At 42.5% G+C, this 22,887-nt stretch overlaps 1 protein-coding gene across 2 annotated transcripts in view; it reads left to right on the plus strand.

Annotated features, from left to right (window-relative positions):
- Positions 1-19,777, plus strand: part of Eif2ak3 (eukaryotic translation initiation factor 2 alpha kinase 3) — an 80,835-nt gene extending 61,058 nt beyond the window's left edge. For both annotated transcript variants that reach the window (XM_017800015.2, XM_029567172.1), the window contains 6 exons: positions 4,569-4,718; positions 6,445-7,225; positions 10,387-10,554; positions 14,873-14,974; positions 16,869-16,931; positions 18,949-19,777. In XM_017800015.2, coding sequence (XP_017655504.1) covers positions 4,569-4,718; positions 6,445-7,225; positions 10,387-10,554; positions 14,873-14,974; positions 16,869-16,931; positions 18,949-19,149 — 1,465 coding nt within the window. In that variant the 3' untranslated portion in view covers positions 19,150-19,777. The remainder of the gene's footprint in view (positions 1-4,568; positions 4,719-6,444; positions 7,226-10,386; positions 10,555-14,872; positions 14,975-16,868; positions 16,932-18,948) is intronic.
- The last annotated feature ends 3,110 nt before the right edge of the window (positions 19,778-22,887 follow it).

Below are 22,887 nucleotides of genomic sequence, written 5' to 3' on the forward strand. Positions count from 1 at the left end.
AGATTGCTTTTGTCTTCAGGAGTTCCCACAGAGGCCCAAGTCACATGAGGATCAGATGCTCTCAGGCTTTCTCCAAAGGTCTGGATCCCTCCAGGAAAGATTTTGGCTTCAGGAATTTGGGGGTTGGACTGGCCTGGTAGCCAGGCCCAGGAAAGATCCTGGACTATGGCAGCTGGAGGTCGTGCCACCCAGAGATGCAAAGGAAGATGGGGGCAGGAGGTGGCTCCAAGGGCCCCTGGGCACTGCACTGAGGAGCTGGGTTGGTCTGGATGCAAAGGACCAGGAAGAGGAAAAGTCAGCCCTGGCATCCAGGAAAGAGGCTGGTGGGTTGTGCAAACCCAGGGAGGCAGAGAGAGGTGAGGGTGGGGCCAGGCCCAAACCACCCCTGGGGACCCGAGAAGGAACTGAGTTGGTCTGGATGCAAAGGATCAGGAAGCAGTGGTGGTTCCCCCAGGTGTCTGGGGAATGGGTCAGGGCTCAGGCTAGGAGGAGAGACTGGTGGGGGCGGGTGTTGTTGAGTGAGGCTGGGGGAGTCGAGGCGTGTAGGGTCCAATGGACTTACCCCAGAGAGAGAAGCCTGTAGGTTGGAGAGAGGGTTGGAGAGAGGCCTGTGGGTCCTGCAGGCCCAGGGAAGCAGAGGGGGGTGAGGGTGGGGCCAGGCCCAGAGTGCACCCAGGGACCTGGGAAGGAACTGAGTTGCTCTGGATGCACAGGATCAGGAAGAAGCAGTGGTGATTCCCCAGGTGTCTGGGGCGCCAAGACAAGGAATGGGACAGGCCCAGGCTAGGAGGAGAGACTGGTGGGAGAGATGGGAGGACGAGTGAGGCTTGGGGAGTCAAGGCGCAGAGGGCCCAATCAACTTACCCCAGAGAGAGAAGCCTGTGGGTTGGAGACTATTTATTGGTTTTTTGTTTGTTTGTTTGTTTGTTTGTTTGTTTTCTGTTTTGTTTTGTTTTGTTTTGTTTGAGGCAGGGTCTCCCTGTAGCCCCAGCTGGCCTGGCACTCTCTATGTAGACCAGGCTGGCCTTGATCTCCCTGAGATCTGACTGCTTCTGCCTCCCGAGTGTTGAAACTAAAGGTATGCACCACCATGTCCAGCCATTATTAATAGTGTATTAGTTGGCTTTCCATTAATGTAACAGAATACCATAGATAATTAACTTTAGAGCTGGTTTATTTTGGCCTGTGGTTCATGAGGTTTCAGTTTCAGTCGATGGTTAGTTGGCCTTATTGCTTGTAGGCTGTGGCAAGGTAGGGAGCATGTGGTAGGAAAAGTAGCTCAGCAGTTCACCTCACAGCTGGAATAGCAGAGTGAAGGGAAAAAAGGGGAAGGCTCAAAACCTCCATATCCCCCTCAAGAGCACACACCCAGTGGGGAGGACTTCTCACTAGGCCATCGCAAAAATTTCTATCACCTCCCAGTAGCTTTGGGGCTGTTCCTGATCCAAAGTGTAGCATGCGGTAAATGAGGTACACTGTTAAAACAAAAATTGTGTTGGGCCTGGTTGGTGGCTTATGCCTCTAATCCCAATACTCAGGAGGCTGAGGCAGGAAGATCATGAGTTCCAATCCAGGCTAAGCTACCTGTCTCAGCTCACCCCACTCCATCCCCCAAAAATTATTGGTTTATGTTCTCTCTACCCAGTAGTAACCACTATTAACACTTCAGAGTGGCCTGGAGTATGTAGCTCACCGCTAGAGTATTTGTGTAGAATATGAGAAGACAGATTCGGTCTTTAGCCCAGAAAGACACACATACACTTTAAAGTATTTCCTTTTTATTTTTTATCTAACTATAAATTTATCTAATACCAATCATATTACTTTCCTCATTGCTATAACAAAATACCTGACAAAAGCAACTTAAGGAAGGAAGGGTTTATTTTATTCTGGCTTACCATTTGAGTGCAGTCCATCATAGCAGGGAAGGGGTGGGCAGGAACTTGAGGCCACTGCTTACATTGCACCAGTCAAGAAACAAAGGGAGAGGAATGCTGGAGCCCAGTTCCTTTCTCTTTCTTATTTGTCTGACGGTCAAGGTGGTTTGTCCCACCTCATTTAACTTAATCTATAGATAATTCCTCATAGGCATGGCCAAAGGTTTGTCTCCTAGGTTAGTCTAGATTCTGTCAAGTTGGCAGTCAGTGCTAGCCATCACACTGGTACTATACAGTTTTGTCTGCTTCTTATTATATTATCCCATTTTTCTCTTAATACAGTTTTTGTGGGGTTTTTTTTTTTTTTTTTTTGGTCTTTTTGAGACAAGGTCTCCCTGTGGCTGCAGCTGGCCTGGATTTGCTAATGGAGACCAGGCTGGCCTCTGCTTCCTGGTGCTGGGATTAAAGGCTTGCACCACCACACCCAGCTAAGATTTTATTATTTTAATACTAAAATGCATTAAAAGTGTGGCTTGTTAGTAGTCCAGTTAGCACGTGTGCCGTATTTCCTTTAAACATTTCTTCTTGCTAAACGGTTTAGCTTCTATTTTGATTTGTGATAATTTTTTAAATCTTTTCAGTGTTCATCTCTTATATAAAATTTTGACCACATCTACTTCCACAGAATAGATTTCTCTAAGGGGAATTTGGGGCTCAGAGCAGTGAGCTGCCTTACATGTCAACAGTACCTCCTCTCCATCTCTGTGAAAGGCTCCTGTTAGTTCTGGATTGTCGTGCTCGCCTCATATCTGGTAGTTATAGGTTTTCACTGAACAAGCACACAAGAGTTCTGATGGTGTGGATACAGTGGGGTGAATTTCTTCTGATAAATAGCTTTTGAGTCGATATTCCTATGTGCCAGTGCTGCTTAGGATATTCAACAAGGATTCTTCCCTGCAGAAGCTTGTAATTTCTCTGAGCTTTTGTATACATACTCAAATAATTACCCTGCAAGAAAGACTGTGAGCCGTGGCTTATCTTGGTGAACAGCTTTCCATGAGGGAGCAGATGTGAAAGGCAGTCCTGGAAGGTGGTGACCCAGGCTTTGGCTGTATATTAACCTCTCTCAGTGGACAGCCTAGTGGAGGAGTGGGCAGTACATAAAACAAGCTAAGCCAGGCATGGTGGCACACGCCTTTAATCCCAGCACTTGGGCGGCAGAGGCAGACGGATCTCTGTGAGTTTGAGGCCAGCTTGGTCTACATAGTGAGTTCCAGGCCAGCTGGGGCTACAGGGAGACCCTGTCTCAAAAAGACAAAAAGATAAATAAATACATAATAAACAACAACAACCAAAAAAATGGGCTGACCAAATTCTCTTGACCAGTGCTTGGAAGTGCTGAGAATGGAAAATATTCTGGAATGGATGGAACAGACTAAGAACAGGGAGTGTGAAAGAGAAGCTAGGAAAGATTGATGGCAGGATCTTACCGGCCAGGGAAAGTTGTTAAGATTATTCTGTGGACAGTTGGGTCTGTGATGTGGTCAAAGTAGAGGTGACAGTCTTAAGGTGTAAGTGGCTGATGTGGAGGAAGAAAGGGAGTGAAATGCTAGGAGATGGCTTTGCAGTGGTTCAGTCCTAAGATAAGGAGTGAGGGTAAAGAACTGAAAAGGAGGGGCTGATTTGATCATTGGATGTTGGCACCTTCAAGATAGAGAACTTAAAATATACCTGTGTCTGTCTACTGGGAGAATGGGTGACCCTCATAACCAAGGTCCCGAAGGGGAAGGGTGGAGTAGCTGACATTCTCCTAGGAAATAGAAGGGATGTGTTTATTTATGATACTTAGGTGATGGTGGACCCCCTGAACACGGGAGATTACTCTGTGAGAAAAGCTGCTGAACACATTTATTAGAAATGTTTGTCATCTTGTGTACATATTAACACGTGTATTGAATTGTGTGAATGTGGCTTTTTAGCTGAGTGTGCTGAGGTGCCCCAGGTGGCAGAAAGAACACATCCCTATGTGACTTAATTTCTATTTTATGTACAGCCTTTTTTATATGGTGGTGTACATTTTTCTAGATCTATGTATCCATACACACACACACACACACACACACACACACACACACACACCTTTGTATATGCTTATCAAACAAGGCTAGCTTTCCTAAGGTGACCATACAGGCTTCTAACTAGTTTGGATGACCCAGGAGACATCTGCAAAGTAGCAGGACTGAGGACCTCCCAGATGCTTCTCTGGGTAAACTTCATTGTCTGTGGTATTGAGTGCTTGAGGCTTCTAAAGAGTTCAGACGATAATGGATGTGCTCTTTGGGGGTGGTCTTTCTCTGTCATCTTGAGCTGGGATGCTACTCTTTTCTGAATGATTCATTTAGTCCTGTTCCTCCTCCTTTTGATCAACAAACATTTAAGAGTTGATAGTGATTTTCAGTGAGTTAAGAAGTTTTATTTGGATGAGACACAGACATGTTTATAGCTACTACTACCAGAAGAAAAAATACTAAACTACAATACAGTACTTACCCCGTACCTTTTTAGAGTTATGCCTGAAGCAAAGTCATGTGTTCTTATTTTTCTATACAAGGGAGACTTCGAGTGTCTTCTGCTTTACTACTGGACACGAATATTTCCGCATGGACAGCCATTTTATTTTATGTATTTCAGGGAGCTGGCTCGTGAGAAGGTGATGCGGGAAGTGAAAGCCTTGGCCAAGCTGGAGCACCCAGGCATTGTGCGGTACTTCAACGCCTGGCTGGAGACACCCCCAGAAAAGTGGCAGGAAGAGATGGATAAGATTTGGCTGAAAGATGAAAGGTGACTTGGATAGACATAGGCCAAAGGGAATATTCCCTTTCAAACTAGCTTTATGCTACTGTGAACATAGTATCATTTCAAACTTACTTAGTGAGATTGGGGGGCCAGATGTCATGGCGCATGCCTTTAATTCCAGTACTTGGAAGCAGAAGCAGGTAGAGCTCTAAGCCAGCCTGGTTTACATAGCGAGTTCCAGGCCTGCTGGGGCTACAGGGAGACCCTGTCTCACCCCCCCACACACACAGATTTGGTTTACACTTTGTCAGCTTTTTTTCCTAAATTTTTTAAAGATTTTATTTATTTTAATTTTTATGTGTATGATTGTTTTTCCTGCATGTAAGTTTACCACATGCATGCCTAGTACCCGTGGTGACCAGAAGAGGGCATGGGATCCCCTGGAACTGGAGTTAAGGACAGGTGTCAGCTACCTTGTGGGTGTTAGGATCTGAACCCAGGTCCTCTGGAAGAGCAGCCAGTGCTCTTAACCACTGAGCCATCTCTCAGTAGCCCCCCCTTTTTTTATTTTTTATTTGTTTATGTGTATGAGTTTTATGCCTGCATGTGCGTAAGTCCACCTGTGTTATGCAGGGCCCATGGAGATCAGAAGAGGGCATCAAATCCCCTAGAACTGGAGTTACAGGTGGTTGTTAGCTGCCATGTGGGTGCTGGGATTTGAACCTGTGTCTCCTACAAGAGTAGCCAGTGCTCTTAATTAACCACTGAACAATCTCTCCGGCCCCTTTCTTTAATATTGATAATGTTCTGTGGATGATAAGGGACCCACAGTGGCTTTTCTCAATATGAAATACTGTCTGTTGTCACTGTCCATTCTGTTTTCAGAGTTTTTAATCAAGTTTTTCTCTTGGCAGAGAAGGGAATTATAAGTTTATAATTCCCTTTTATAAATAGTTCTAAATTCTTTGTTTTTAAAAAACACATCTACTTAGGTAGTCTGAAGATATTCTCTATTAACTATGGTGCTGTAGGAAGGAAGCCTTTTAAAAACTGTAATGAAGGCTAGAGAGATAGCATAGCCATTAAAGGCTAAGGCTAACAACCAAAACATGAAAAACCGTAATGAAAAATAGAGCACTGTGCAGAAAGACAGCTGTAGGAAAGCTCTTGCACATTGTTGGACCCCTAGAGGCATTATTGACACTTATGTAGAGTCAAGGACCAAGGAAAGTGGCCCCTAGTCTCAAGGCCAAGATGTGTATTCGTGTATTGCCTGCATGTAGGTAAGAGCACCCGTGTCGTGCAATGCCCACAGAGGTCAGGAGAGGCTGTCGGATCCCCTGGAACTGGAGTTACAGACAGTTGTTAGCTGCCATATGGGTGCTGGGATTTGAACCCATGTCTTCTGCAAGAACAGCCAGTGTTCTTAACCACTGAGCTATCTCTCCAGCCCCTGAGTTGATATAATTTGAACAGGAGCTTCAGAGTCGGTGCCACCAAGGAATTTTGTCAGGACTTCATGTTTTGTTCAAAAGGCTTACCCTGCTGTGGCTCGCAGTCCCACATAACTATTTGAAGTATAAACTTATGATTTCAAATGAAGATTTTGAAGAAGAGATGGGATGAGATGTTCTTTGTTTTATTTATATCATGTTTTATTTAGCCTATATGTTTTTGTTAAGTGTCTTTATAATAATCGAAGCATTTTAAACAGAGTGTAGACTAGATAACAATGCCATCATTCAACCCCTTATGTTTCTCCCACTTTTAGCACTGACTGGCCACTCAGCTCTCCTAGCCCAATGGAGGCACCATCTGTCAAAATTCGCAGAATGGATCCTTTCTCAACAAAAGAACATATTGAAATCATAGCTCCCTCACCTCAAAGAAGTCATTCTTTCTCGGTGGGGATTTCCTGTGGTCAGACAAGTTCCTCTGAGAGTCAGTTCTCTCCACTGGAGCTCTCAGGGGTGGACCACGGGGATGCAAGTGGGTCAGTGGATGCAGCCTACAACCTCCTGGACAGTTGCCTGGCAGAGTGCGATGTGGATGATGGTACTATGGATGGCAATGACGAGGGGCACTCCTTTGAACTTTGTCCCTCTGAAGCCTCTCCCTACACAAGGTCGAGAGAGAGAACCTCCTCTTCCATAGTGTTTGAAGACTCTGGCTGCGATAATGCATCCAGTAAAGAAGAGCCCAAAATGAACTGCCTGTATAATGGCAGCCATTGTGCTAATAAGCTAAGTGACTTCAAATACTCCAGCAGCAAATCTTCTTCCAAAGTCACTTTGTCCATCTCTCCTCCAAGGCCAACCACTTTAAGTTTAGATCTCACCAAGAACACGACAGACCAGCTCCAGCCCAGCTCTCCAAAGGTCTATCTGTACATTCAGATGCAGCTGTGCAGAAAGGAAAACCTCAAAGACTGGATGAACCGACGGTGCGCCATTGAGGAGAGAGAGCGGAGTATGTGTCTGCACATCTTCCTGCAGATTGCGGAGGCGGTGGAGTTTCTGCACAGCAAAGGACTCATGCACAGGGACCTCAAGGTCTGTAACCATAGGATGTCACCCTGGGGTTTCAGTGTGCTGTCTAGGGGCTCAGAGCAGAACTTACACTACCCGATAGAGTGGCAGAAACGGAGGTTTCAGGAAGCAGAGGTCTGAGACGGTAACGAGGAAAGGCCTGCTGTGAGTTGTCTCGAGCTTCAAAGGTTCAGCAAACTGCATTTTCCTCTATTACATGTTTATTGTTGTTTTACTATAAAAAGTGTTTCCGGTGGCCTTGGTGGGGAAAAGAAGAGTGGCTATGTGAAGTCCACCACGAGCCTTTATACCACATACTTTTAAGTGGTATTTTACTGCATTCACTTATTTAATGTACATGTGTATATGTGCATGCACACATGCCTTGGTAGTTTTATTTTATGGAACCATAAACTTTTGCTTCAGATCCTAAAATAGCTATAGCAAGTGTTCTAGGACTGGGGATGCTGCTCAGCTGGTAGAGGGCCTGCTTACATGCAGTGAGACCCTGGTTTCCATCCCAGCACTCTATAAACTTGGTCATGGTGGCACATGCCTGCAATCTCAGCCCTCAGGAAGTGGGGACAGGAAGATTAGAAGTTGTAGGTCAGTCTTCAGCTACATAGCCCGGGCTACATGAGACCCTGTTTTGTTTGTTTTGTTTTGTTTTGTTTTTTTTAAAAAAAAAAAAAAAGAAGAAAAAGAAGGGGCTGGAGAGATGGCTCAACAGTTAAGAACACTGTCTGCTCTTGTAGAGAACCCGGGTTTGGTTCCCAGCACCCACATAGTGACTGTCTATAACTCCAGCTCTAGAGGATCTGATGCCCTCTTCCGACCTCCAGTGCATTGAACTTCTATATACATCAGGGCAAATCACACATATACGTTAAATAAAAAATAAATGAAAAAAAATTTTAGAAAGAAAAGGGGGAAAAAATTATTTTCTTCTAAAATCATCATCAGTTGGTTTTTAAGTTCTTGAGTATGTTTTTAGAGTTTGGGGAGAATTGGGATAAGAATAGAAAGAATTCCTATGTTCAGTATTACCACTACTTAGTTATATGCACTTGCTATGCTTTGGTCATTTGATGTGGGTTCAAACTGGTTGCTATGGATTGTTCTATGCCAAATGAAAAGTTTAGAGATGAGTTCCTTTGGGTAGATTAGAGAAGACAACTTACAGGAAAGAGATACCTTCAGACCAGCCATTTGATGTAAGTATGGTAACCTTCCTCATTTGGTGGGAAATACTAGCTAGGGTGGACAGTCTTCCTGGGCTTACCACTCATGATGCACATACAGCAAGGCAAAAAAACAAGACAATGATGTCTTCACTAGTACTGATAGTCTGCTGATTGTATGTGAGCAAGATGTTGGTGGAAGACTTGCTTAATGCTAGATGTTGTTTGAAGGTTTGCATTTGTATATGCACCAGAAAAATTTCCAAGAAGAAAATTAATTTCCCTTTAGTGTTTTTTTTCAATATTTTAGTTATTATTTTTATTTTATGTGTATGCGTGTATTGCCTGCATGTAGGTAGGTGCACCTGTGTCATGCAATGCCTGTGGAGGACAGAAGAGGCTGTCGGATCCCCTGGAACTGGAGTTATGAACAGTTGTTAGCTGCCATGTGGGTGCTGGGATTTGAAACCAGGTCTTCTGCAGGAACAGTCAGTGTTCTTAACCACTGAGCCGTCTCTCCAGCTCCTCCCTTTAGTATTTCTAAAAAATTTGTTATTCCTTTTAAGAAACATTTCTTCTTCTTTTTTTTTTTTTGTCTTTGTGTGTGTGTGTGTGTGTGTGTGTGTCTTTTTTTGAGACAGGGTCTCCCTGTAGCCCCAGCTGGCCTGGAACTCTGTAGACCAGGCTGGCCTTGAACTCACAGAGATCCGCCTGCCTCTGCCTCCCAAGTGCTGGGATTAAAAGCGTCCGCCACCATGGCTAGCTTTCTTTTTAACTTTTATAGTGTTCTGACCTAAGTCTTTAAGCTCAATGCTAAACCTAGGCTCTTTTTCCCTCATGTTTTTGCTCTTGCAGAGGACCCAAATTAGGTTCCCAGCACCCACAGCGGCTCGCAACCATCTGTAACTGGAGCTCCAGGGGATCTGACCTCCAAGGGCATTGTATGCACACGATGCACTTACTTGCAGGCAGAACACTCATACAACATAAAATTAAAAAATTTTTTAAAGAAAAATGAACAAAATGTTATTTTCTGACAATGTTTGAAGCATGATGAGATTCAATTTTATGAGCTAAATGGCTTGCTTTCCTGTGTTTTAATGACTGTTCTATTACTTGTAGAACTTCAGACTCTGGGAGAAAGATGCTTTATTTCATGTAGGGAACCTTAAGTTTGAGGAGCCATAAAATATTTGGTTGGTTGTATTTAATATGAAATTTTGTATGGGAATTTGGAACTCAGAACAGGAGCCTGTCTATCTGTAGCCTTGGGAACACGAGGGATTTAGAAGCAGCAGCATAGCATAGCAGTTTATGAACTCTAATTTCTCTTGATGGTCTGTTTCTGCCTCTGAGACAGAAACCCAGTGGTTAGTGTATTTCACTCACCATCAGATAATGGTGATTACCACAGAGCAAGACTTATACTAAGTACTGGACATGGCAGCAAAGCCATTGAGCTTTACTGATGTGAAGTTTGGAGCCAAACTGCCTGGGTTTAAACCCTAGCTCCGTCATTTGCCAATGGGTAACCTTAGACAACCTGTTTAACTCCTGGACCTTAGCTTCTACATCTGTAAAGTGGAGGACAAACAGCAATCCTTGTCGGGTTGTGTTACATGAGTAATAGAATTAAACTGCTTAGACCAGCACTTGGTCCATTGTAACTGCTGTGTATGTGTTTGCTGTTATTACCATAATCATATAGTTATTGTGGCTTTGGTCATAAATGTAGAGAATATCGAATAACAAGATTGAGTATTAGGTATGCTGGGACATGGGGAATGTGGGTTCCTACGGGTTTAAGTAGACAATCAATTAAGTCCTTTTGTTTATCCTCAATACTTTCTGGCATAGAAAAACTATTTCTTTTTATATTGACTCACTTTCAATGGACATATATTTCAGAATACTTAGTTTCTTTTACTTATTTTCTGAAATCATTCACTTTCTCTCCTCCTTTGTGTATACTCACTGTATTGTTTTTTTTCTTATTTTCGCCAGCCTTCCAACATATTCTTTACAATGGATGATGTGGTCAAGGTTGGAGACTTTGGACTAGTGACTGCAATGGACCAGGACGAAGAAGAGCAGACGGTTCTGACCCCAATGCCAGCTTATGCCACACACACAGGACAAGTAGGAACCAAGCTGTACATGAGCCCAGAGCAGGTGAGTTTTTCAGACTTGTGGTTAGCTTGGTGGTGAGATAGCTGTGTCTACTGAATCTTCTTCCATGTTCTCATTAAAATACCCAGTAATATACAGTCTAAAAATTATGAAAGCAGCTGTACCACACAGACTACAATTCCAGCCTGAACTGGGGTTGGAATGAGGAAAATACAACATACAAAAACACACTCTGACCTCTCAACCAAAACCTGACAAGAAACTTTGAGTGACAGGTATCGTGGCTGACTCAGCAGTAATCTAAACAGTTGGGAGGCTGAGGCAGGAGGATTGCCATGAGTTCAAGGCCAGTCTGGGTTACAAAATGAGATGTGTCTCAAAACCAGAGAGAGAGAGAGAAGTTATCAAAATTCTGTTTGGACTTAAATTTCTTGATGTTTTTGTTTGTTTCGGTTTTCTGAGACAGGTTCTCATTATGTAGCCCAGGCTAACCTTGAGTGGTCCATCTCCTACCTCAGCCTCATTTGTTTTATTACATAAGCCTTCATTAATTAAGCACATGTGCCTTCTGCTCGGAAGGAGGTAGAGAGGAGCTATAGGGTTACATTGAAGGTTACTAGTTACATTGAAGCATCACCACGATTGATTTTAATAGTTTTAAATTTAAAAGATGATTTTCTTTCAGGCTAGAGAGATGGCTCAGCGGTTAAGAGCACTGATTGCTCTTAGAGAGGATCCGGGTTCAGTTTCCAGCACCCACATGGCAGCTAACAACCATCCATAACTCCAGTTCCAGGGCATCCAATGCCCTCTTCTGACCTCCACAGACATTACACATGGGTGCACTTACATACATGCAGGGGATACACTCATACACATAAAATAAAATAAATAATAAATTTTAAGAAAAGATAATTTTCTCTAGCAAATCTACTTCAGGAGAAGGAAATACAAATTAGAAAGGATGCAATAGAGACTTTAATTTATGACTCTTTTTCTCTCTCTCTCTCACTCTCTCTCTCTCTGACACACACACACACAATAGTTATTTGCAGTCAAAATATCCAAATTGACTTAAATAGAAAAAGAGAGCTGTGGATATAGCTCTGTGGTGAGTACTTGCCTAGTATAGGACTGTAGTTCAGTCCTCAGGACAGAAGAGACAGAGGGAGATCTGCTGTAAGTAATTGAACTGTCCTGATCAAATGATGTGGCCAAGACTTAGTGAAAGAAAGTACAAACTAGTGGAGTATTAGAATGCTCTAGGTATATATCTAAGTATCTATTTGTATCCCAAGGAAAAAAGACCACAAGAGCCATGAACTAGCAACAGTCTTTACTTCTGAGTGAAGGAACTTTGACTTTTAATCTATTTTGTACTTTTTCTTTACTTTCCTGTTTTTTCTATATCAGTATATACCAGAAATGATGTAAAAAGGTTTTTAATGGGATTTTTGAAAATTAATCATTGTTGAATGGGTTAGAAATAATATGATTGCACTCTATTGTGAAGACAAGTAGGAATGACTAGTTGTCTGGTTGGTGCTTAAGGAAGGGCTCATCACATGGAAAAGTTTCCTGACCGTGCTGGGTAGATTGGATGACCCTCCACATACTCCCCACTAGTGTGTACATCCCTGTACACTGCATTCGTGTCTAGCATTTTTAACAGTCTGAAATTATCTCCCCCCCCCTCTAAAATATAAACTATCAAAATTGGTATCTAGCCATGTGACTGAAAGCAGAGGGGGGCTTGTGGGAGGAGAGTGACAGGAGGAGGGCAGCTGGGAGTGGGGGGAGGGTCAACAAATGAAGCTTTGCTGATCTTCAGCTGGGAGTGGGGGCATCAACAAATGAAGCTTTGCTGATCTTTTAAAAAGTTAAGAAATTACTTTCAAATCATTATTGTCCATGAAGAACATAGAAAAAAATGTAAACACAAGAAATTTAAGCATGCAAGATGAAGATATGCAAGAATTTCAGCATTCTAATAATTCCAAATAACAGTATTTATATGGATGTTTACAAAGATGGATGGATAATCATTACCATGCAATAAGTGATTGCCTGGCTTCTCATTTTTCACCATACTCTCCAAAGCAACGCCTGGATTCCCACAGGTGTTAGTTCATGTTTTGTGGGTGACTTGAATGTGAATGCCAGTGAAAAAGGAAACACCAGGGCTGGCAAGATGGCTCAGCTGGTAAAGGTGCTTGCCACCAAGCCTGACAACCTGAGTTCAGTTTCCTAGGACCCACATTGTAGAAGGAAAGAACCAACCCCCTCACGTTGTCCTCTGACCTCCACATATGTCCCATGGCACATGTATGCCTACACATATACATAAGGGCACACACATACAGAAAAAGAGATAACTATAATTTTTAAAGGGGGAAATTTTGTTTTTGTTTTTGTTTTTTTGAGACAGGGTCTCCCTACAGCCTCAGTTGGCCTGGAACTCACCATGTAGACTAACCTGGCCTTCATCTCGTAGAGCTGCATCTGCCTCTGCCTCCTGAGTGCTGGGATTAAAGGCCTGTACCACCACAACCGGCTGAAAAATTTTTTTTATTTTTTTTTTTAAGAAAAAGGCAGGTGGATCTCTGTGAGTTCGAGGCCAGCCTGGTCTACATAGTGAGTTCCAGGCTAGCTGTAGCTTCAGGGAGACCTGTCTCAAAAAAAAAAAAAAAGATGTCCTTTGAGGTTGGAGACAATACTCTAGTTACTGCACAGCCTGCTGCCCTCTTGTGTCATATTCAGTCACCTGTTCTTCAGAAAAATACATAAACATCCCTTTAAGCAGTGTCTCAATTTCCACAGATTCACATATTAAATTAATAAATATATATCCAAAAATTTAAATCTCACAATACATAGAATATATTATAATCATGTATTAATAATGCTTTATTCTCTTTATATATTACTCTGTCCTCTATGTAGGGAAATATGGAAATATGTAATTTTTAACAAACACTGAAAATGTCTAAAATATTATTTACATCTATATAAAACAAAAATTGTTTTGTTGGATAACAAAATTGAGAATCTGCTCCATAAAACTTTGCACACAGTGTTAGACTGCAAGCATTTCTGTGTTGATGAAACCTCTCAGTGCCCTTGCCTCACATCCACTTGGTTCAGATGCTCAGTGCTTGCTTCAGACATTAAAACTGTTTGTAAATGTTGCCATTAGGACTGTCACTTAGATAACTCTCCCTGTACCAACATCTGTCCCATTTCCACCCATTCTGGGGTGGACAAAATTAGATGGAACCATCACATGGGATTAAGCATTGACTATTTCCTGTGAATGAGTCCTTTTAAATAGTGTGTGTGGATGTCCTTTTCACTTTACCTCTGTAGGCATTGTCTTTGAACACATTTCCTTTGGCTCTTTCCTGGCCACAGGGAGGGTAAGGGACCTTGCAGATAGATTGATACATCTCTAGACCTTTCTACCTGCTGTTCTGTGAGCACAAACAGGCCAGCTGTATAGAAGGAATCAGAGGCAGATGCCAAGTTGGTATAGAGAGGTGGGGATGGGCTCAGATAACCCTGACTACTGCCTTGTACCACTCAGCATCTCCCCTCTCCCTTCCTTAGTCAAGCAGTTTTGAGGTAGAGCCATTTCCAAAGTGATCCCCTTCTTTGGCTATTTACCTGATGGCTAGTAACAGGCCTAAAGAGACATTCACAGAATGAAAGGCTTTCCTGAGGCAGCAGGAGGTCACTCTGAGTTTGAATGAGGCTTCCCTTAATAGAGCAGTTCAGTTGTGATTCATTTGTTCACTTTGCCAGGCATTTATTGAGGGCCTTCTCTCACCCAGTGGTAAATGAGGGGAAGGGAATAGACCTGGGAAGAATAAGAAATATGCACATGAAAAATACAGCTATGCATGCAAAGTAGTCTGCAATTAAGTGCTGTAATGAAGGCTAACCACAGTTGATTAGTGGTTTGGAGTAATGAAGATTTTCTCATAAAAATGGCTGAGGACTAAAGTGATTAGAAATGAGATCTGCTTGAGATAGTGTCACTTTGAAAAACTTTACCTCAGGGGGAGCTGAGCAGCTTTTACTGGCTCCAAGGCACCAGGCTCCAGGTTTCTGCCCTGCCTACTTTGCTGATGCATATCTCAGAGCCATACCTGGGCTTTCCCTCTGTAATGCTGAGTAGTGTAATTACACCTGCCCCAGTGGAAGAGGGGAGGGAGGACGGCTGGGGAGGTTAACTCTTTGCTAACATTTTAACACTCACACAGAAGCCAAGAAGTAGCTAAGTAGACTGGGGTTGGGTAATACACTAATGTCAGCTGTGCTCCCTCCATGATAACTTTCTACATTTTATGTGGTCTTTCAGATTCATGGAAACAACTACTCCCACAAAGTAGACATCTTCTCCTTAGGGTTGATCCTGTTTGAATTGCTTTACCCATTCAGCACTCAGATGGAACGAGTCAGGGTAAGTACATCTTTCCCCTTAGAAGGCTGAAAAAGAAAATCATCCACAATTTGCAAGAGTTTTTTCAAAATGAGTAAGTTTATTCTTAATGCCTCTACACTAATTAACTAGAAGCAACAGGTGTCATGTGAACAATGGGGAGGATTTTTAGACTGTTTTCTTAAAAAAATAAAGTTCCTTGTTTTGGCCTACAGTCATCATAATTTAACAGTACTTTGCCCTCAGCACCTTTATGGTCAGAAGAATCAAAGCGTAACCAGAGTTAGGGAAGGGATTAGTAGTGGCAGTTGGCCAGAGAAACTTGTTCCTGAGGACTAGTGGCTGCACATTAATATACTTAAAAGCTGGCAAATTACAGAAAGCTAGGGTTTGCTTTTTTCCCCCCTTCTCAGAATAAAAGATGACCATAGCTTTTCATGCAGACACTGCTCAAGGCTTTTTAAAAGTAAGCCTGTCCGGGGTTTGGGGAGATGTCTCAGTGGATAAGAGCATTTGCTATGCATATATGAGGACTTAAGTTCAAATCACCAGTACCCACATAAAAAAGCCAGATATGGTCATGCATACCTATAACCCCAGTGCTTGGGGGCTGGAGACAGGCAGATCTGGGAGTTCACTGGCTGGCCAGCCTAGCTTCAGGGGTCAGTGAGAGACCCTCTCGCAAGTAAATAAGGCAAAGAGTGATAGAACAAGACACATAATGTCATCCTCTGGCTTCCACGAGCATGGGCACAGACCTATACATACACTACACACACACACACACACACACACACACACACACACAAAATAGTATTTTTTTTTTTTTCCTTAGAAAGTAATCCTGGGGGCTAGAGAGATGGCTTAGTAGTTAAGCACTGGCTGCTCTTACAGAGGACCAGGCTTTGCCAGCACCCACATGGCAACTAACAACCATCCATAACTCCAGTTCCATGGAATCTGATGCCCCCTTCTGCATGACATGGGTGCACTTACACACATTTTTTTTTTAAATAAAATATTTTTTTTAAAAAAAGTAATTCTGTCGTGGTAACCCTCAGCTCCTCCTCTTGTCCTGATACAGACCTTCTTCCCCAGTGCTCACTCTTGTCACCTTGTTAACTTACCCATTTTAGATCTGCCTGTTGATGTCTGACCTTGGTAACTAAGAATGAAGTTGTCAGGGGTGGAAAGATGCTCACTGATTAAGAGCGCTTGTTTCTCTTCCAGAGCACCCAAGTTTGGTTCATAGCACCCATGTTAGGCAGCTCAGAGCTGCCTGTAACTCTAGCTCCAAGAGATTCAATTCCTCCAAGGGAACCCATATACATAAATTTAAAAATAAAATAATTTTTTTTTTAGAGTTGTCATATAGAACCGAAGGACATATATATATCTTCTAACTGAAAGCTACCAAGTGTTCTGCACAGTAAATGAAGTAAAAGAAAACAGTATATGTACATAATTCCAAAGTTAAGGGCTCTAAAACATTCCAGAAAGGAAAATTAAACAGATACAACCTAAGTAAAGAATCAAGAACCCGGGGCTGGAGAGATGGCTCAGGGGTTAAGAACACTGTTCTTGCAGAAGACCTGGGTTCGAACCCCAGCACCCACATGGCAGCTAACAACTGTCTGTAACTCCAGTTCCAGGGGATCCGACACAGGTGCACTTACCTACCTGTAGGCAATACACGCATACACATAAAATAAAAATAATAAATAAAATATTTTTTTAAAAAAAAAGAATCAGGAACCCAATGGTGTCAAAGTCAGTGGAGTTATGCGTGCATCCAAGAGTACTATTGAAAACATTAAAGGTGGGCTGGGTGGTAGACTAGTAGCTCGCATGTGTGAGAAAGAGATGCTGGGACAAAGTAAAGTTATAGACTAAAGCGCTTTTCCTTCTCTTTTAGACCTTAACTGATGTAAGAAATCTCAAGTTTCCAACACTGTTTACTCAGAAATATCCCCGTGAGGTATGTATAATTCTCATCCCTTCTTTCTTTAAAATCATGTTTAGTATTTAAATGGTTCTTAAAGAGACCCTTAAAGGCTCCTTATCAGTCAGTCTAGTCGGTTTCCTCATTTTACAGATGAGGCAGCCAGTGTCTAGAGAGTAAGGGACCTGCTGTTCGAAGCACACAGTTTGTTAGGACCTCCTCAGTGCAGCCTGTGGAGGTGAAGGCTGCCCTCCTGAACCCTCACCTTGTAGGACTGTAGGAGCCACCTTTACAATCAAGCCGTTAGTACCTCTTTTTGTTGGTGAGCTGGCTAGAGATCTTTAAAAATGGCTTATCTTTAAACACAAGGTCCTGATTGTTCTTGAATGTTTGAGAGTTAGGCCACACAGGAAATGGTTCAGAAGATTAGGAAGGAAAAATTAAGCTGGTGTTCATGTTAAAAATAAAGTGTGGGGCTGGAGAGATGGCTCAGCGGTTAAGAGTACTGGCTATTCTTGCAGAAGACCCGGGTTCAAGTCCCAGCACCCACATGGCAGCTAACAACTGTCGGCTATAGCTGCAGTTCCAGGGAGTCCAACACCCTCTTCTGACCTCCATGGGCACTGACATACATGCAGGCAATATACTCATACACAAAAAATAAAAAGAATAACAAAAATATTTTTAAAAATAAATGAAATGTAAAGAACTTAAAAGTTTTTTCTTCAACTCTTTTCCATAATATGTGTATCCACAAGCTTATAATCGTAATTATTTACACATTGATAAATCTTGAATGTTAAATTTTGTGTTGAGATCATTGTAGATATATATGTGCAGTTTTTTAGGATGAATTTATTTTTAAAATCAAATGGTGTCTATGCTTCAAGGATGTGATTTTAAAACCTTTTATTCTGTTATAACAAACACCAATTAAAGCCTGCTCTATATAGTGAGTTCCAAGCCAGCCAGGGTATATAGTTGAGGCCCTGATTCAAAATAAAACAAAACAAAACAAAACACCAATTGCATCCAAATTGTTCCTATGTGTTTGAATCGGGGCTAGCATTCAAGGGCTCACAGGTCAGGGCCAGCCTGCTGCCTATTTGTAAATCAAATTTTGCAAATTCATTTATTTATTTTACATTTGTATGTGTGCATGTGTATATGCATGTGTACATGTATGCATGCTCCACAGTGCACATGAAGAGATCAAGAGGACAACTTGTCAGGAGTTTGTTCTCTCCTTCCACCATGTAAATTCCTGAGTCAAATACTGTCATTGGGTTTGGCAGCAAGTTCCAGTCCATGTTGCCTTTTTGTATAATAAAATTTTATTGGTAGGCCAGGGAAATGGCTCAGAGGGCAAAAACACAAGCATGAAGACCCAAATTTGAATCCCCAGTACCCACAGAAAAAGTCAGATGTAGCTGTTCCCATACCTTTAGCCTCATCACTAAAGGGGGCTGAGCCAGGAAGATCCTGGAGCTTGCTGGCTGCCAACCTAGCTCCACGTTCAGTGAGAGACCTTGTTTCAAAGGAGTAAGACAGAGAGAGATAGGACAGGGTACCAGGATCCTCCAGGTGCTCATGAATATGCACCCCTGCACAAACACACACACACACACACACACACACACACACACACACCAAAAAAAAAACAAACAACTTACTGGAGTACAGCCATGCTCTTTAGTTTGCATAATCTAGGGCTGCTTTGGAGCCTCCATGACAGAACTATGTCAGAAACTATATGGTTCACACACACAAGATACTTACCTAAAAGTTTTGCTGGGACTAAGAGTATAGCTAAATGGTAGAGCATTTACCAACCACCTTCAGAGCCTTGGGTTTGATCCCCAGCACTGCAGATAAAGTTGTACACGGATGTGTGAGTGTCTGTGTCTGTATATGCATGTATATGTGTGTCTCTGTGTGTGTGTGTGTGTGTGTGTGTGTGTGGTCTATTTTTTTTTTTCTAATCCCTGATTTCAAGGACTGCTTAGTAACCTAAATCTGTCCCTCTTGTCACAAAACAATTTTTATATTTCAGTATATTATGGTTCAAGACATGCTCTCTCCATCCCCCATGGAACGACCTGAAGCCACAAACATCATTGAAAATGCTGTATTTGAGGACTTAGAGTTTCCTGGGAAAACGGTTCTGAGACAGCGGTCTCGCTCCATGAGTTCATCAGGAATAAAGCATTCAAGACAGCCCAGCAGCTCCCACAGCCCTCTGCCCAACAGTTAGCCTTCAGCTATGCCAGCAACCCCAACAGGTGACACAGAGCAGCCACCTTGAGGAACATGACTTTCCACAGTGGTGGACTCAAAATTTTTATTTTTATTTGATCAATTTTATTTGGGACTGATTTTTAACCCAATTTGATTTTTACTGTTCTTATTGGAAAGGGCTATGTAAACGACATGAGAGCTTGTTCTTTGCTGGTCTCCTGAAAGTAGCTGCCAAGCTTTGTAGCCCTCACCTTTTGCCTCGGAGGTAAAAGCAGCCCCTGAAATAGAGAGATTTAAAATGAAAATGTTTTTATAGCACAGAGGAATAAAATCCCCTCCCACATGTAATTATGTTGTTCTAGAAATATGCTTTCTAGAGATACAGTGATGATTTGGAACTGATTTCTAGAAAAGTTGATTCCACTTTGTCCCTGGTGATAAGGACCCAGCTGCACTACTTTGGACAAGTAGCACAAATAGTATAGTGGTTTTTAGTCTTATTTGTAGCATTAAATATCCTTAGGTGGTTTTAGGGAGGGTTTAAGAGCTTGTGGTACCATTTGCCTCCAGTAAAGGAGAAAGGAAGCTTTTAGGTAAATCAGTCAGAAGTTCTGGTTTGGAGAGGAGGGAAAAAAAAAACTTTAATAAGATTTAATAAGAAATCGATCATCTATTACAACTAACTTCTTCAATTACGGAATTTTCATCCTAATAAGATCTTAAATGTCTTATATACAATCCTATAGGTGGGTACATTTCCCCAAACTGATCATAGATAAGTTTAATCATCTCAGTTGCTAACATGTTTTATTTTGCCCTGTAAATATGTTTATTTTTATTTATAAAAATTCCAAAATCAATCCATTTGGATTGGTGGTGTACAGAACACACATAAGTGTGTTAACTATTATGACTTCTTTCAAGTCTAAATGATTTAATAAAACTTTTTTAAATTATACTTGTGGTTGACTCTTGTTTGGGGGAGTTTAAATTGATAGGTTTTCTAACGTACAAAGTGAGATTATGCCAGGCATGGTGGCACCTACCTTTGATCCCAGCAGAGGCAGGCAGCTCTCTGTGAGTTCAAGGCCAGCCTGGTCTACACAGTGAGTTCCAGACCAGCTGGGACTATAGGGAGACCCTATCTCAAAAAACAAAACAAAAAAAACCAAAGTGAGAACATGTCTCTGAAACATCATATGCCGTACTCTCAAGAAAACATTTAAGCTGTACAAGACAAGTGTCTTTCTTGTTATTTCCCAAGGACTTGACAGGGTCTTCCCTGCCAAGCCCAGTGACATGAGTTTGATGCCCAGGACCCACATAGTAGAAGGAGAGAACCAACTCCCTCAAGTTGTCCGACCTCCACACGTGCCCTCTTACCTACATATACACACACTAAAATCTTTTTAATTTCTTTATGTTTACAGGAGTCACAATCAAAAGATATGTTCAGTGCCCTATCCCAGTGCCAGGGAGTGGGATATAGAGGACTTTATCCTAAAGCGAAAACTCACAGAGAAGAGATGTATTGCTAATTGGGTTGATGTCGTGTGTCCCAAATGTGTCTGTCTTAGTTTCTTTTCCTGTTGCTGTGGAAAATCACTCAGACAAAAGCAACTTAAGGGAGAAACTGTTTATCCTGACTCACGGACTCAGGGCACAGTCCGTCATAGCAGGGACAGCAAGGCAGCAGGAGCTTGAAGCAGCTGGTCACATCACATCCACAGTTCTCCATTTCATAAAGCCTAGGAACACTGCCCAGGGAATAGTCCCAGCCACAATTAAGATGGGCCTTCCCACATCAGTTAACCTGATCAAGACAGTCCCCCACAGGCATGCCTAGAGACCCATCTCCTAAGTGATTCTAGATTCTGTTAAGTTGACAACACCATCACAGTACCCTGTGAAAGCATGCAGCACTTTGGGCTGATAGGCACCAGCTAATCACAGCCTGTAATAGTTTAGAAATGAAGTGTGTACATCAAAGGACTTGTATGTCGAAGACTCAGTCTCGGTGTAACGTTCAAAAGCAGGGCTTTGGGGCTTTGAGGAAGTGATTGGCTCATGAGGCACTGACCTAATCAATGGGTTAATCTGCTGATGAATTCTGTATTAGTTACTTTTCTGTTGCTGTGATAAAACACTGACCAAAACCAACATATGTGATAAATATCCCCCTTTCGCTTTTTTGAAGCAGGGTCTTGCTCTGTAGCCCGGACCGGCCTCTACCTTGCAACCCTCCTGCCACAGCCTCCTGAGTATCAACAATTACAGATACGCAGTCTTATGCCTGACCATGTATCTATACAACTGAGCTTCTCAGGCTTCCCTGGCAAAACACTGGCAAAACATTAGCACATGGAAAGCCATTGAAGTTTTGAGTTGGGGGACAGCAGGAGGAGAGATTTTAAGGTCACATGGTCAATGACAAAGTAGATTGACTAGAGGAAAAAAGACCTGGGACAGGAACCAAGCAGGAGGCCATAGCCTTTAACTCATCGTGAAGCCAGAAAACCTGAGCCAGGTCAGTGGGAGCCGAAAGACATCCTTGACCAGTCACTAAATGTGTGCTGAGCCCCACAACCCTGAACTGGACCCCTGCGACAGCTCCGTCAGTGTTGAGTGCTGAGGGATTTCATAGGGTACTATGGCAGCTGGGGTGAATGGCACACGGTTTTAGAAGCATCCACTGCCTATGTGAGTTTGGCTTTTAAAGCATGCCCAGAGAATACCTGGTTGGCATAACCTTGGCCCCAGTAGCTCTCTTGTCAGCCTCGAGCATGAATAAGGATTGTAGCTGTGTGTATAGACCCAGAACTCTGGGGCCTTCCAGGAGGGCCCTGAGGGATTTTTCACTAGGCAGAACCATTGCAAACCCTCAGAGGGCAGGAGAGAGTTTGATATTGAGAAGTAATGAAGGAGAAGAGGGATCATCTCTCCCCAAGGGCCTTCTGAACTACTGAATAGAACAGCTGAATGAAGGTCCATTCACACTGCACAGTCAGCAGAAGTGGAATTGTGAATAGTATTTTAGGCAGATAAATGATGAACACACACAGCAGAGAAGTGGAACAGCACGGTTGCAGTCAGACAAAATAGCTCTCTATAAATGGGATTTTCTCAAGAATAAAATGTTTTCAGAGGAGCTACACCCAAACCTTGTGGTAGTTGCCTTGGGATAGACTTCTTTCCAGTGATGGAACAGCTTTGTGATTAATTTGTGTGTGTGCTTAGAGTATGCACTCTACCACTGAGCTATACCCACAGCCCAATAATATCAAATTAACAAAATAAGACAAAAGGAAACCAGATTCAAGTGTGGTGGCTCTCACCTGAAATCCTAGCACTTGGGGAGTGGAGGCAGGAGGATCATAGCTTGAGGCCAGCTTGGACTACAAAGAGATTTTTGAAGCCAGCTTGGGCTGCATGAGGTCCTGTCTCAAAAAAAAACAGGAAAAAAAAAGGAGGGAGGGAGGGAGGAAGGAAGGAAGGAAGGAAGGAAGGAAGGAAGGAAGGAAGGAAGGAAGGAAGGAAGGAAGGAAGGAAGGAAAGAAGGAAAATGTTTAAAGTATCTTCCGTGATCTCATATTTGTAGTTTATAGAATTTGACATGATCTGTAATTGTACTGGGGCTTTTGTAAACCTGTTATTTTCATTGCTGTTTACATTCCAGGCAACAAAATGAAATAGCTAAAATAAGTACAGTAACATAATGGTAAGCTTGCAATAATCCACTTATTCCACCACCCAT

Source organism: Nannospalax galili, unplaced genomic scaffold (genome assembly GCF_000622305.1).
Source record: "Nannospalax galili isolate Female #2095 unplaced genomic scaffold, S.galili_v1.0 scaffold2681, whole genome shotgun sequence".
Classification (NCBI taxonomy): Eukaryota; Metazoa; Chordata; class Mammalia; order Rodentia; family Spalacidae; genus Nannospalax; species Nannospalax galili.